Source organism: Nymphaea colorata, chromosome 3 (genome assembly GCF_008831285.2).
Source record: "Nymphaea colorata isolate Beijing-Zhang1983 chromosome 3, ASM883128v2, whole genome shotgun sequence".
NCBI classification, from domain to species: domain Eukaryota; kingdom Viridiplantae; phylum Streptophyta; class Magnoliopsida; order Nymphaeales; family Nymphaeaceae; genus Nymphaea; species Nymphaea colorata.
In genome coordinates, this window is record NC_045140.1 from 27,950,777 (window position 1) to 27,964,699 (window position 13,923).

Below are 13,923 nucleotides of genomic sequence, written 5' to 3' on the forward strand. Positions count from 1 at the left end.
AAGTTAATGAACTTAACATGATCTTTATTGAACCCCTAAAAAAGTGCATATTCAATTTGACTTTCTTGCAATCATTTATTAGTAAGTTCAATACTACTTATGGGTTGCATGAGATTCAGTTTCCTTTTCTCAAATCCAACTACTTTTTTCAGACAATCAAGAGAGATTCTCAGGCAACCAAATTATCTTTAAAGACTACTTCTATTGTCGGATGATGTAAGTTGTAATTAAGGAGAGCTTTCCTCGGCGAGCAAATGGCATGGAATTCGGATTCAAATTCCAAGTGTGCGAAAAGATTACGACCCAATGTCTAAAAAAGACCCAAAAGGTCTCATCCCCTGCCTTCAGAGTCCGAGTAGGATTAGCATTAGCTGCCTCCTTGATGCTCAGTTCTGTAAAGAGATAGAATTTCTTTCTTCGACACTTCTTCCTCCCTTCGCGTTTTCATCCGCCATTGTGTAAGTGTTAAAATTATGACATGCTTGTCTTCATCGTCCTCGGCAGTTGTTGTTTATAAACTTGATGTAAAATTATCCATGTTCAGGAAGATTCAAGTCCGACGAATGTCAGATGTTGCTAAATAGTAAACAACTAAAAGTACGTCGTTGAAAGTATCATAAACCATTGATATAAAAAGTCTCATGATTTATTGCTGCTGCATCGTCGTTTAGTTGCATTTTTAATGATAGATGTTTTATTTTTAACCATCCATTCAGGAACATCCGTCATTTGGTATATACATGTGTTTGATTAAAATTCAATCTGTTGATATGATGCAAACGCTTGATCCATTAGTCTGACGAAGTCACTTTCACAAAATTTCTCAGTAAATCTCCGCTTCATTTTTCTTCCTTTTCTAGTGCTTGTTAAAACGTTGATGCCCACTTTCATTTTCCAGTGCTTTTTGTTGTGTAGATGACTGTATCATAACGTATGTCAGCACCATGTCCTCCATCAAACATGCTTCTTCTACCAATGGAAAAGCTTTACACTTAGTCCAGAACATTGGCATGTCTTGTTATGTAAGTTCTTCAATGCACACTGTAGCCATCTCAAACTTTTGGCGAGATTGCAAGATTGAACAGCAAAAAGAAAGTGAGAGACACCACACAACTAACGAACAACGATCACTCTCTAGGCATTGGTTGAATCTGGAAAATATTAATGATCAATCAATCCTGATGAGAGAGTGCACATAACAGTCCCCATCAAACCATAATAAGTATAGATCACAAATAACATGTTCATGCAATCAATACAACTCCAATCCTCAACACTATATACAGGTGTGCATGTGGGACTCAAGCCCCGGGCAGTATCATGCATTTCTAGCTTTGAACAAGTTAGCGGAAGACAGATGTGCCAGCCGATGCAGTGCTTAACTTGACCTCAAGCATCTCCAAGCGCCGCTCGAGTGCGTCCAGTTTCTCATTGACAGTTGCCAATTTGGTTTTTGTTGCAGACGCTAGAAAAGAACAGCTTGTCACGGTAAAGAATAAGAGAAAAATGGTGAAACCAACAAATAAATGCTGCAACCATTTAGATGGCATAAAAAATTTAATAAACTTGTCCGCATAGTGCATCCATTCAACATCCGTGAGATGCATCCTAGTAAGACGGTATATGGTTCATGACAGACTGGGTGTTTGTAGGAATTCAAAATGGCTACTCCCGCTTCTCTGCAACTCCTGTCATGACATCTAAAACACTTCTCCTTCGTGACAGTTGCTTTCTCTTTCATGCTGAATGGCCAGGGCATGTCTGACCTCCATATTCTAGGGCTGGCTTTCTTATTTATGACTGAATAGGGTTAAGGATAAACTAGTTTGAAACCAAATAAATGTGAGTAAAAGCGTTCATGGCGAACTTGCTGACTGGTGAAATTGGAGGTTTGCCACTAGTATCACCACTTTCTGAGAGCAGATGCTTAGATCAAGCTGGTTTGTGACTTGTGAGCATTCTGCTGCTTCTGATGTCCAAAATTAAGATTGCATAACCAAAGGCAAATCCCTTACCTTGGCTGGACAACTTCTCACACAAGGAAGCTGCAAAATGTTCTGTTCTAATTCTCATAAGTTGGGGATAGTTCCTTTACAATTCTAATAAACAAAAACTGTGAAGGAAAAAAAAAAAAAACAACTGATCCACCTACTTGCCAAAATTGATCCGTTTCCTCCTGAACAGAATGCTGAAACTATGTTCATTCTCAATTTTACTTGTAAGCTTACTTCTTCAACAGAAAGAGAACAGTAGTACACGGCGTTCCTTGCTAGCAAAGCCACAGACAAGGAAAAAACATAAGAAACTTTCAGCGATGGTTTTGCAATGACACTCATTAGCTGGCAACAAATCCGCGAACCAAAATTAGTAACAGCGATGTCCTTGACACTATTTTATTATTTTGTGGCCCAAATTTCTAGAAGTATGAACAGACCTTCTTTTGACTCGATGGTCTCAGGATTTGATACGACTCAAAAGTCCTTTGAACCACTTTACCTTCCAATAAGATGGAGAACTTCTAATTATACATAGGCAAGGTGGCATCATGAACCAAATGAGTTCACATCTCCAATCGTTACGCAGAATTCCTACCATTAATTATTCATGGTTGGCATTGTTAACTTTTACATCATGCATAAATTAGCCCTGACAGAGGATTCCTGGAGGCTGGAAATTTTGGAATACTAAGAAGTGATCGAGAGATAGATACGCAATTAGAATCATGGATGCAATGTTTTTCCAGATAGATATGCATTGTTCTCAGAGTAATTAGGCAACCAATTCAAGCCACTGCAAGAGGGAATCAAGTGATCAAGAGCCATAAAATGAGAAGGAAAAGATGCCCATGCACAATAACTTCGTAAGAAGATGCAACCACCATACTCACCAAACTGCAAAACGAATTCGAACAGCCGGCGAACGTTGAGAGAGATGTTCGAAATGAACTCTCTGTTTTCCCAGTCTTCCTGGACGGCTATTCCCACATTAACTGCATTGGTCATCGCCCCAACTTTAGCCATCATCTGCGTTATTTATTAGCCCAATCCTCTCAAGCTTTTCCCTGGTTCTAATACCCACAGGAAGCAAATCAGAGTACGCCAAGAAATTAAACTTTCATTCAACTGCTGGCAGCTGCCTAGAAAGAACTTGATGAAAAGACGACCTAGACAAAGGGTTAGACAACTTCCACTACCCAACTCAAAGAACTAACAAGTTATACAGGAAACAGCTCATCTGAGGTTAATAATTGAAAAAACGAACAGAACCAAACTATAGAGAAAAACTAAGTGCAACGAAAGAACCAGACATGAGTCCGTCAAGGAAACAAAACCAACAAACTAAAACGAAGAAAAAACTACATTTTAGTACAGAATTTAGACCAGTCATAGAGTCACCTGTTGTCCGACATGAAAACATTGAAAAAGCAACTAACGACTAAATGGAGAGAAAATTTAAATCTAGGGAAAGAAAGTAAACCACGCGGAAAATATCACATGAATCCATTGGGAAAAACAAAATCAGCAAATAAAATGGAGAGAGACTAAATCCAAGTAGGAAAGGTGGAAGACCAGCCTTCTCCAAATCAGCGAAACAAATATATAAATCCCCTCAGACACATTTGCCAGAAGATGAAGCGGGTTGGCATCCTTTTCCAGGTTCTCGTTCTCATAATAGAAGGGGAAGAAGGAAAGGTCGACCTTGATAATTGGTGTAATGCAGTTTCTACTCAGACGGATCCACCTTAGTGTATTTACAGGATCACTTCCCTGTCATCACATAAAAAAAGATCAAGGAATCGAATTGACCGCCTTAACAGCGAAAATCTCTCGCTCCATTCAAACCAACGATCGGTAAAGAAGATATACCAATTGCCCGTGAATATAAAGACGAGGATGGTAAGTAATGGTGGTGTCGTGGTGGTATTATTCCTAATGATGGCCATGATAACTCTGCTGTATCTTGCACGTTAAGCATGTCAGACTCAACTAGAAGAAACCGATTGATAAAGTCTCCTCCACTTATGACCAAATCATGCCGTGCCTTACAGACTCCACAATGTTCTTCGGACAAAGATGAGAGACACCGAAGTTTAACTCAATTTGTTGCCACCAAGGATGTGGGCCTTGCCGGCCATTTGGCCAGGGTTGGACTTAACAACCTCATCCAAGAAGGTCACGGAACAAGAGTCGGTACTTACCATCCTGGCAGCAGCTGCAAAATTCAAGTGCAGGTTTGATCCTCGGAATATGACTCCGATACAATACTGCTAGATCAATAAAACATCCCATAGCAACTTCAAGTGCAGGTTTGATCCTCGGAATAATGCGTCAGCCCTTGTTAGCCAAATGGCGCGCTAAGCTGTAAATAACCAGCACCTCCAACAGCCTCCGCGCCTCCTTGTTCCACTAGAATTGAAGCTCCAAATTGGTTCGGTATCGCTTTGTTTTTTTTTTTTTTTTTTTTTTTTTTTTTATTCACATTCTTACGGGAAAGCAGAGACCTATTTACCTTCCTGGCAGCAGCTACAAAATTTGTAGGTCCTCCCCAGAAAATTATGCCCAAGTGAAAAGAAACTGTTTCCGTAGCAGCTTTAGCCCGCCTCGCTAGCATCAAAACTGACAAATTCTTTAATTCTTAGATGAAAGATATGTATAATCGTGGTGTTCTTATCCTAGAAAGGAAAAAATCATTTTTTTTTTAAATCTTTCTCACCTCAAAGAGTGGGGCAAAATAAGACATGTCAATGGTATGTCATTTACGAGGTGTGTAGAAAAGGTGTCACCATATTTGACCATCACACTTTAAACAAGAGAGAAAGGTGGATAATTTTCTTGTTGAATCCATTCAATAGAACTCGAAATGCACCATAGCGAGTCAGAAAGCCTGTACCTTTCACCATTCACAGAGCTGCTACATTGAATGACACAGTAGCAACTATAAAAGGTTTCATGGGTCCACTTACGAATTCTGGTTTAACCATTTAAGAAGAATGTCTAATCCATTTTTCCAATCAATAGTTAGTTGATCATCCTCTTTCTTTTTCCTAAATTCAAGCAAAAGATTTCTTAAGATCAATTGTTCGGTGAACAATCCTCTTAGGTGATTGGACCTCATTGTAATACCAAAATAGGTGATTGAGTGGATTCCTCATCCTATCGGCATAGAAGACAGGAGGAGGCTAGCGGCATTCCGCATTTTTTCAAGTTCTTCTGAGTTTGGATTTTGACTTTAATCACCATGACGAACCATGCATGCAGCAGAATTTTTGGTGGGTGACCCGGTCCCCAGAGCAATTGTTTGGGAAACAAATATGACATTGGCAGCTTAATAGAATGGTAAGCATGTAAAAGGGACAAGGCGATCCGATGATCCGCACCCCATATGAAAAGGTTAGTGGAAGTGGACTGACGATGGTTGTCGTGAACAAAATAGAGCGAACAGTACACCGACAACCATGCTCAGAACAAATAAGAGGCCTGCAACTATGGTGATCTCATGTGGCGAAGAGTTGTCACCAAGCGATACTTTTTCCCGTAACACAGCCTCAAAGGAATTCGAGCGGAATACTTCATGTGATTTCAGTTAGGACTGCACATTGAGTAAAGCTAGCTCAAGCTTGACTCATTTATAAACTAGTCTACCTCAAGTTCAACCGAATGTAGACCGTATGCTCTACATGTTTTAGTGAGTCGACTCTGAGATGTAAGAACTCAACTCGTTTAAACTCACTCCACTAATGAAAAAATGGTTAAACGAGTTAATAAAATTAAATGAATTAAATCAGTTAAAAAGAAAGGAGACATTCTTAAGTAAACAAGTTAAACGGGTCTAGTTCAAACTCAACGTTATATTATCAAGTTGAGCTCCACTTGAGTTCGAGCTCAAACTGGCCCAACTCGAGCGCGTACAGCACGCCATTTATTGAGGATGGAAAACCTTTGAGCCGCAGATAAGGAATATTCAAGCCTCCCTTTTGCAATGGAGTGCAAATGTCGAAATTATTATTCTCGTTACAATTATTGCCATTGCAATACCATGGTGATTGAAATGCCATGCTTAATTGTTTTGACGTACACCGAAACATCGTCATTAAGATTTAAAAAAAAAAAAAAACCTCGTCCGCCAATACACACACACCTCCCCTCAAATAAATACACCCATAAGAAAACGAAAAGGGAGAGAGATAATATCGCTAGCAAAGCAATATCAGACGGATTGAGAACTATGAATCATCTATCTGCTAAAACTACCCAATGAACCTAAAAATTTGCAAAGGTCATGCAGATGCAGCCATGGGCAAAAGGCCGTTGTGTCTCAGCAGGGCATCTGGAGATGGTTCGCGGCCACGGAATTCCACAAAAACCTGAAGATGCCCAAAAACACTTGTTTAGAAGATTATATAATTATCAAAACTTAAAAGCAGCTTTAAAGGCTGTGATGCCAAGAAGATGGGTGGAACACGAATGATGATAAGCAACACAACGATCAAACCGTACACATACTATAGTCCGAGATGCTTCAACATCTCATTTTTGTTCCAATACCTTACTTTCACACGGTCAAACAGGTTTACACCTTATAATGAAATTTAAAAATCCATGCATGAAACACATGGACATGTGGAGGTGGTAAAAAGAAGCTCACTACTTGAATGATCAGATGGAGATGGGCCTTCTATACAGAAGAACATCTCACAATAAAGATAACAGTTGTCGTTGCTAAGAATTTGAAGTTGGCAGCACCATTTAATATATGAGCTTGAAGAGAACCAAAGTTCCATTTGTATCTGACTAAATTGGTTCATTAGAATCACTAGAGTATGGAGCACAATATGGAAGGCCTGAGAGTAAATGCTAGAGCTAGAAACCAAGTTTGACTGTACAAAAGTTTGAGTGAAAAGGCCCTCGTCAAACAGATGTTTGGTCTTTGAAACACAAATTGTTCTATGACCCAAATGCATGCACAACTTGAAAGGCTAATAACTTTGACGTCATTTAGTTTGGGTCCAAACTACAGCCGTGATAGGGCCACGATCTGTGTTGCTAACAGGTTAAAGTTCGCATGCATCAGACATTTAATATACAAGCATGATAAGAATCAAAGGTCCATTTGAATCCAACTCAACTGATTCATTACAATATGGAAACATGAAATTTATTAAGGTAAATTAATTCTTGTAGGACCTACGTGCCTAAATGCATGCGTCCACATTTACTCTCTTCATGTGATGATTTTGGTGAACATTATAAATCCCAAGTGATCAACATTTGACAGAATAAAGGCAGTGCAACAGAAAGCTTTCTCTCTCTCTATTAAAGGAACAAATACGATAGAAGTAACTCATCGAGTATAGAAAAATTTTACAGAAATATATGACAATACTAAAGTATGTTTTTTAACTTACTTGTAGAGGCGGCTTTCCACCACCAAGAGCAAGTATGGTTTCTCGGAACCTACGGCCAGTTTCTTTGACAGCCTGGTACATCAGGAGAAATATTTCAGCAAGAGATCAATAAAGAAGAAAGCAAGCAAAAATAGTGTCAGACAACATAATTTCAATATGATAAAACAATGTCTCAGTAATCTTGTAAAAGAAGGAATTTCACATTTGCCAACATAGCACATGAAGCAGATAGAACATCCGCAACTCAAGTCAACATGTAGCAGTTCACAGAAAGGGACATAAAAAAACTATAGTTGTCTCTTATAAACATTTGGAAAATACACTCATCATTGTGCAATCCCATAACAATACCACCAAACGGAGGTTGTCAAAGAGGAAAGTGGAATAGAGAAGTGGCAACAAAAGCGAGCCATTAAGATTCACTAGTTGGTGTTCACAAATGCCTAGGAAGCAAGAAATGACAGAGAAGCATCTCACACGAGACTAAAGAAGTCTCAGTGAGTAAATAAATAAGTTGCTGCAAGAGGCAACACTATTTAGCTTGAAACAGTGAAACTTTTTATTTAAAACTGCATGTAATTTATGATAATAAAACTTAGCCAGCACCTAAGGTTTATGCATTAGAGAATCAATTGAGAAAATATTCTTGTATTTGATCCTGAACCTGTTATTTAGATAAGCAACATAAAGGACCCTAAAATCTGGTAACATAATAAGCTTTTCTGACATAAGGTTTCATTAGTTTTAATTTAACTAAAATAGGTCGACATGTTCTGGCTTTTATAGGCCACAAAATTTATGCACCAAGACTTCACATTCCAAGGATGTCTACCACTTTCACAGAGAAACCAGGACGCTTGCCTGCTAGCCTTTTAAGCTAGTCACATAGGTAGATGTATGGGTATAGGTACAGCAATTTTAGAAAATCTTGATCAGGAGGTACGGCAAAAAGAGAGAGAGAGAGAGAGAGAGTGTGTATATATATATATATATATATATATATATATATTGATAGACAGACAGCACATCACTAAGGCAATGTTTAATAGTTCCTTTCATAGTTCCCACATACAATCTCATAAAACATAAATAGACTAAGAAAAATGTGGTTTTGATCGGTTACAATCCAAACGTATGAACAGCATACCACGGTACCAGTATTGGTGTACAGCTGTACCGGCACTGGTACGTGGGTATAACCCATGTACTTATGTGATTTAACATTAAAAAAAAAAATTGATACTCAGATTGCCATTGCTAAGCCTGCAGTAGGCTTGATACAGCTAATGTGAAAAGGATGTGACTTAGTTCATCAGACTCTAGCTCATAAAAAGCCCATTCTGGCATTTGAACAGGAACTGTCATGAAAAACTCCTCATTTGGCTAGTGATACACTTGATGGTAGCTAGGATTCATATGCTGCAGTTATTTACAGGAACAATAGAACTAAAACAAGACATGAGTCCTTCATATAACGTGCCCTCACATACAGACGGTAGGCACAAAATCAATAGCTTTATGTGGTCTCTGCTGTGAAGTGCACACCCATTTTGTTTACTGTTTAAAAAAATAATTGAAGACAAAGCATTCAGTGTCTAGAAAGTGCCAAAACAGCAAATGATATCATGGCAGCAACTATTATAAGAGTGGACATGGCACATACCCTGATTTTTTTTGCATAAAACATAAGCAAAGAGCACAGTTATACTACAGTAAAGTGATGAATCAACCATGATGTTATCAGGTGGTTTAGGAACTTTACAGTAGAATGGCCGCCCATTTGTTTTAGCTTACATCATTTAACTAAGCCACTTAAATACAAACAAAAGAGTAGCATTGACAATGAGTAAAATGATACACAGATCTTATCAGCAAAATTAAAAACACATTGTTAAGAAAATCAACAGAAACTGAATGAAAATATATCAAATAAGTATGTCCAGCATACCTCATGGTCATCCAATCCCACATCCTCAAATGCTGAAAATGCATCAGCTGACAATACCTCAGCCCACTGCATATGAGTCAGATTGACTGACATTAGGAAAGAAGTGCACTTGTTACCATAGCTAGCTGGTGTCAACCAACTTAGTTTTGACAACCATCCAGCAGAGAATTAACTGAGAAGTGTCTATCTCAAGGTGGCTTTAAAGCATATTTAATCTGGTGGTAGCACGGAGAGGAGGAAAAGGACCAATATACACAATTTTATAAATGGAAAATCTTGACTTATATTTACAAACAGAAAATCTCGCCCTTCAAAAGAAGAGAGAAACAGGAAAACTGATTTTTAGGAGAACGTCGCATTTTAAGTTGGGTGTGACTACCCATTTTAACGAAGGGAAAAACATATTTTGGTTCAATATCTGGGTTAACACCTAAAACCTGGTTAAAAATCAGGTCTTCTATGCTGTCCAAACTGGGCTTACAAGGGAAAGCATACTCAAGTATATTACAAACAAAGAACTAAAAAAAAATAACAATGCAAAATTTGAAATTCATGGCAGTTTCAAGTCATTTTCTTATATTCTGATCCCCAGAATTATTAGACACGAAAATATCAACTTTCTAATCAACCAAGCCTTTCAACCTGAGAACTTTCAGGAAGAGTTTTACTTAACCCATAAATCAGAAGCACAAACGTAATGGTGGAGACAGATGTTTTACATGAATGCATGTGCACAAGAATCTGCGTATCTAAACGTCGAACTTTATATTAACTAACATATCAACAAGAGTAGAGAATTGCACAAACCTTATAACTATAATACCCAGCATCATATCCTCCTGGAAAATGTAAATAATGAAATTAAATCATTTAAGCAGCTAAAGAAGCAAAATCTTCCGAACGGTAGAAAGTAATCAAGAATCTACACAGACCTGCAAAAATATGACTGAAGCTACACAGAAACCTGTCTTCTGGTAATGGTGGCATCACTTGTGTTCTCTTACATATCCTCTGGTCAACATCATAAATTGACTCTGTTCCACCAGGTGTATAATTAGCGTGCAGTTCCAAATCAACGCTTGCGAACCTTATCTACAAATACAAGCACTCACTGTTTTAGTCAATGCAAACAAACACAATAAGGACTTACTACCACCTATCATATGTTCAAGATCTCCCAGTTGAATTGAAAGCACCTTAAGGCATCAGTAGTGCTTTACATAATTTGGCAAAGTAATCTACACCCCATATGTAGGCATGCATTTATGCATATGTACATACAGGATCCTTAGATTAAACAGGTGGCCTCAGTAATGACAAAATTCCTGGGAGAGACTCTGCTTTCAGGAAATTACATCACGCATTTTCACTAGAAGCACCTGAAGCCTGAAGGTGAGGCAATAAGTGTTTCTTTGTCTAATAGATGTGCATGGGGCTCAAAATGAATACTCCAACAGAAGTAGCTCAATGTCAGCTATCGTTTATTCAGAAAAAATTACAGGTCAAACAGAATGAAGTAGATATCACCTTGAACGATTGTCACATATATCGTGTACAAGTATTATACTGCAAAGAATTTTTCAGGTATAATACGGCAAAGTTGTATATCTCAGGAATATCTCAAGAAAATCTCCGCAAACTTTTTAACAGTACATAAAACATTTTATAAATCCTGAAACTTATAAAAAAATAAAAAATCATAAAAATTACGAAAAAACGCGTACATGCGTATAATATGTGTTTTTTTCATGATTTGTATTCTCTAGAGTTTTTAAAAAACAAGACATGTTTTTTCACGTTTTATACAGCTGACTGTTTTTTCGCGTATTATACGTGTTTTTTCCGAAGACGCGTTTTCTGTGACAATGCCTTGAACTAACCGTAGCTAAATGACAAAAAAAGGAACAAACAAAATTCTGATAATAATAACAAAAAGAAAGAAAGGTTCTCAAGAAACCTGAACATGACGGTGCGTTAAAAAAAATCTAGGTATAAAACTGAATCAGGCATGAGCAAATGTTTCCACAAACCTGGCGAAGACTCATCGAACCTGCACGGAAAGTCCTAGCAGCAAGCAGCTTTTGATACACTTCCTCAGGAAGATTTTCACCAGTCTCAAAGTGCTTAGCAATGCCCATTAAAGTATCTCTGGACCAGAAAACAGATGTTATTACACCATGTTTCCATGATGAGTCACCAGCCTTCTAAAGAAGGCATGCCATACAAAGCAACTTAAAAACAGGACAGCAATGCATAAGCAAACTCTATAGTCACAGAAATCCGTCATTTTTTAAAAAGACCCAATAAAAACGTTAAAAAGCATGCTTTCTGCTTTTTTGAAAAAAATTAAAAAATGAAAAATGAACTTCTTGAGTTTTTTCGCATTTTTTGGTGTTTTTTCTCATTACTTTTATGTTATTTTTGCTCTAAAGGTTAATACTTAAGCTAAATTATTTATCTTCGTTTCTGTCATTACTATAACATCATTTTTATCATTTTATCAAGTTAAATTAGTATGGTTTTTGTTAGTTTTTTATTTAGTTTACTTTTCCCTAACTTTTAGAATTTTTTCTTTCCAAAAAAGTTGTCAAACTGTTCCGAAGATTTCCTGACATTTTCAGCTTTGCCGAAAAATACCTAAAAAAAACCTCACTGTTTAAAACCCTTAACTATATTTGTGACTATTTGGCAAACTAAGAATACTAAATCCCCATGCATGCAAGCACAATTTATTCTTCCACAACTAAGAAAATAAAAAACCACTTCTTTATATAAATATTCTCATATTACAATAAGACATATCTACAAATATCGTTATCGGGCTTTAAATGCTCAGAATTTTACCGGGTATTTTTTTCAGCAAAGTGGTTTTTTCTTGGTAAAATATCAGAAAGTCTGGGCAAATTTTAAAAAAGTTTTAAAAAATCCTAGACATTAGGTTAAAAAAATAAATGAGAAACTAAATAAGAAGAAAAATAACTAGGTAAAATGGTAAAAATAATGTCTTAGTGATGACAGAAAATACTAAGTTTAACACTTCAACTATTCAACTGACTTTGTCTCTTTAAAAAAAAATCTTCAAGAAATAGAAGTTGTTTCTTATGACTTGCAAGTTTCTAAAAGTTCTTTTTTTGTTATATAAGCAAAGTATAGGTAAAGCTAAAGAAATTTTAAATAAAGGTTTGGGTCAAAGGGTTGACCTTTGACACTTTAAAGCAGATTCAAAACCCTTTTTCTCATGGACCTTCTCTCTCTCTCTCGCCCCACCCCTCTCAAGCCATGAATCAGGCTTGCTGGTAGTGCAACACCCTCTCTACATGTAAAGGGTCATAACTCCCCCCCCCCCCCTCCTCCTACCTAGGGCTGAACAACGAGCCGAGTAACTCGAACTCGGCTCGTTAAAGCTCGGCTCGAATTTGAATTCGAGCCAGTTTTTTTACTCAACGAGCCGAGCTCGAGTTGTTCCTCAACTCGTTTATTTTATCGAGCCGAGTACGAGTTCGGTTAAGAAGGCTCGCTTAACTCAACTCGGCTCGTTAGGTAAGGCTATTTATTGCTTTTCTCCTTCGCGCATCGTCATTTCTCGTTTTTTTTTTCTCTCTTTACTCTCTTCCTCCTCCTGGCGACCGATGGAACCCTCAATGGCTCAAACCCCGCACGAGGAGTGTGATGAAGCCTTTATCTTCTTCCTCCTCTCCGTTGGACCTCCACCCGGTCAAACTTCTTTTATTCGTTCTGTTTCTGCAAGCAATGGCCTTTTTTGTTTTTTGGTACCTGACCTCTATCTACCTTTCTCTTTCAGGATTCAGAATCAGGCCTTCTCCATGTGTTACAGAGGCTTGGACTAGTGGAAAAAGAAGTAGAGCTTCTTATTTCGAAACACCCAAACTCTCCCTCTTCCTCTCTCTCTTTCTCTCTCTCTCTCCCTCTCTCCCTAAATCAGATAAACCCTCTCCCTCAAACGAGAGGGGGTTTCAAGAACCCAATGATTTTTAGGTTTGTTTTGCAGAAGAGAATAAAAAGAAGAAGGAGAAAGAAGCCTTGAAGCGCCTGATTTTTTTTGGAAAGCAATGGGGGGATGCCAGGTTCTATGCTTCCTGGGATGGGATCAGGAATGCTAGGACTAGAGGTGCCCCCCCCCATCAGCAGCACCACCACCATCTCCAGCAGCAGCAGTTGTCCTCCTTCGCCTCTTCCCTCGTCCACGATGTCAACACAAGCCACCATCATCCTCAGCAGCCGCCGCTGCTACCGAAGCCTCCCTACGGGATGCCCATGACCACCAAGGCCACCGCCGCCGGCAAGCAGCAGATGTCCTTCAGCGATGAGGAGGAGACCGCAAGCGACTACATCGCCGAAGACGGCAACAGGGGCCCTGGCGAGAGGCGGGCTGTGAAGAAGGCGTCTCCATGGCAGAGGATGAAGTGGACCGATGTTTTCTTCGTCGGCGACGATGCCGCCGGTTTGGATTCCGGCACCGGCGATAAGAAGAAGCCCGGTGGTAGTGGCGGCGGGATGTTGCAGGAAAAGGGGAAGTGGAAGTAAACGAGTTAAACGAGTCGAGCTCGAG

The 13,923-nt window shown here is 38.6% G+C and overlaps 1 protein-coding gene and 1 long non-coding RNA gene across 2 annotated transcripts in view; both read right to left on the bottom strand.

Moving 5' to 3' along the window:
• Positions 1–1,471: 1,471 nt before the first annotated feature.
• LOC116250216 (uncharacterized) lies at positions 1,472–3,854 on the bottom strand. The gene is made up of 3 exons (XR_007572777.1): positions 3,699–3,854; positions 2,888–3,061; positions 1,472–2,269 (listed from the first exon to the last, which is right to left on the bottom strand). It is a non-coding gene; the product is annotated as an uncharacterized LOC116250216 (long non-coding RNA).
• A 2,097-nt stretch (positions 3,855–5,951) lies between these two features.
• The window catches only part of LOC116250215 (probable cytosolic oligopeptidase A), a 28,722-nt gene continuing 20,750 nt past the window's right edge, over positions 5,952–13,923 (bottom strand). Inside the window, exons 12-17 of the mRNA XM_031623728.2 lie at positions 11,384–11,501; positions 10,286–10,445; positions 10,161–10,192; positions 9,354–9,419; positions 7,406–7,477; positions 5,952–6,364 (exon numbers count right to left, since the gene is read on the bottom strand). Of these exons, the coding sequence (XP_031479588.1) occupies positions 6,278–6,364; positions 7,406–7,477; positions 9,354–9,419; positions 10,161–10,192; positions 10,286–10,445; positions 11,384–11,501 (535 nt within the window). The 3' untranslated portion in view covers positions 5,952–6,277. The remainder of the gene's footprint in view (positions 6,365–7,405; positions 7,478–9,353; positions 9,420–10,160; positions 10,193–10,285; positions 10,446–11,383; positions 11,502–13,923) is intronic.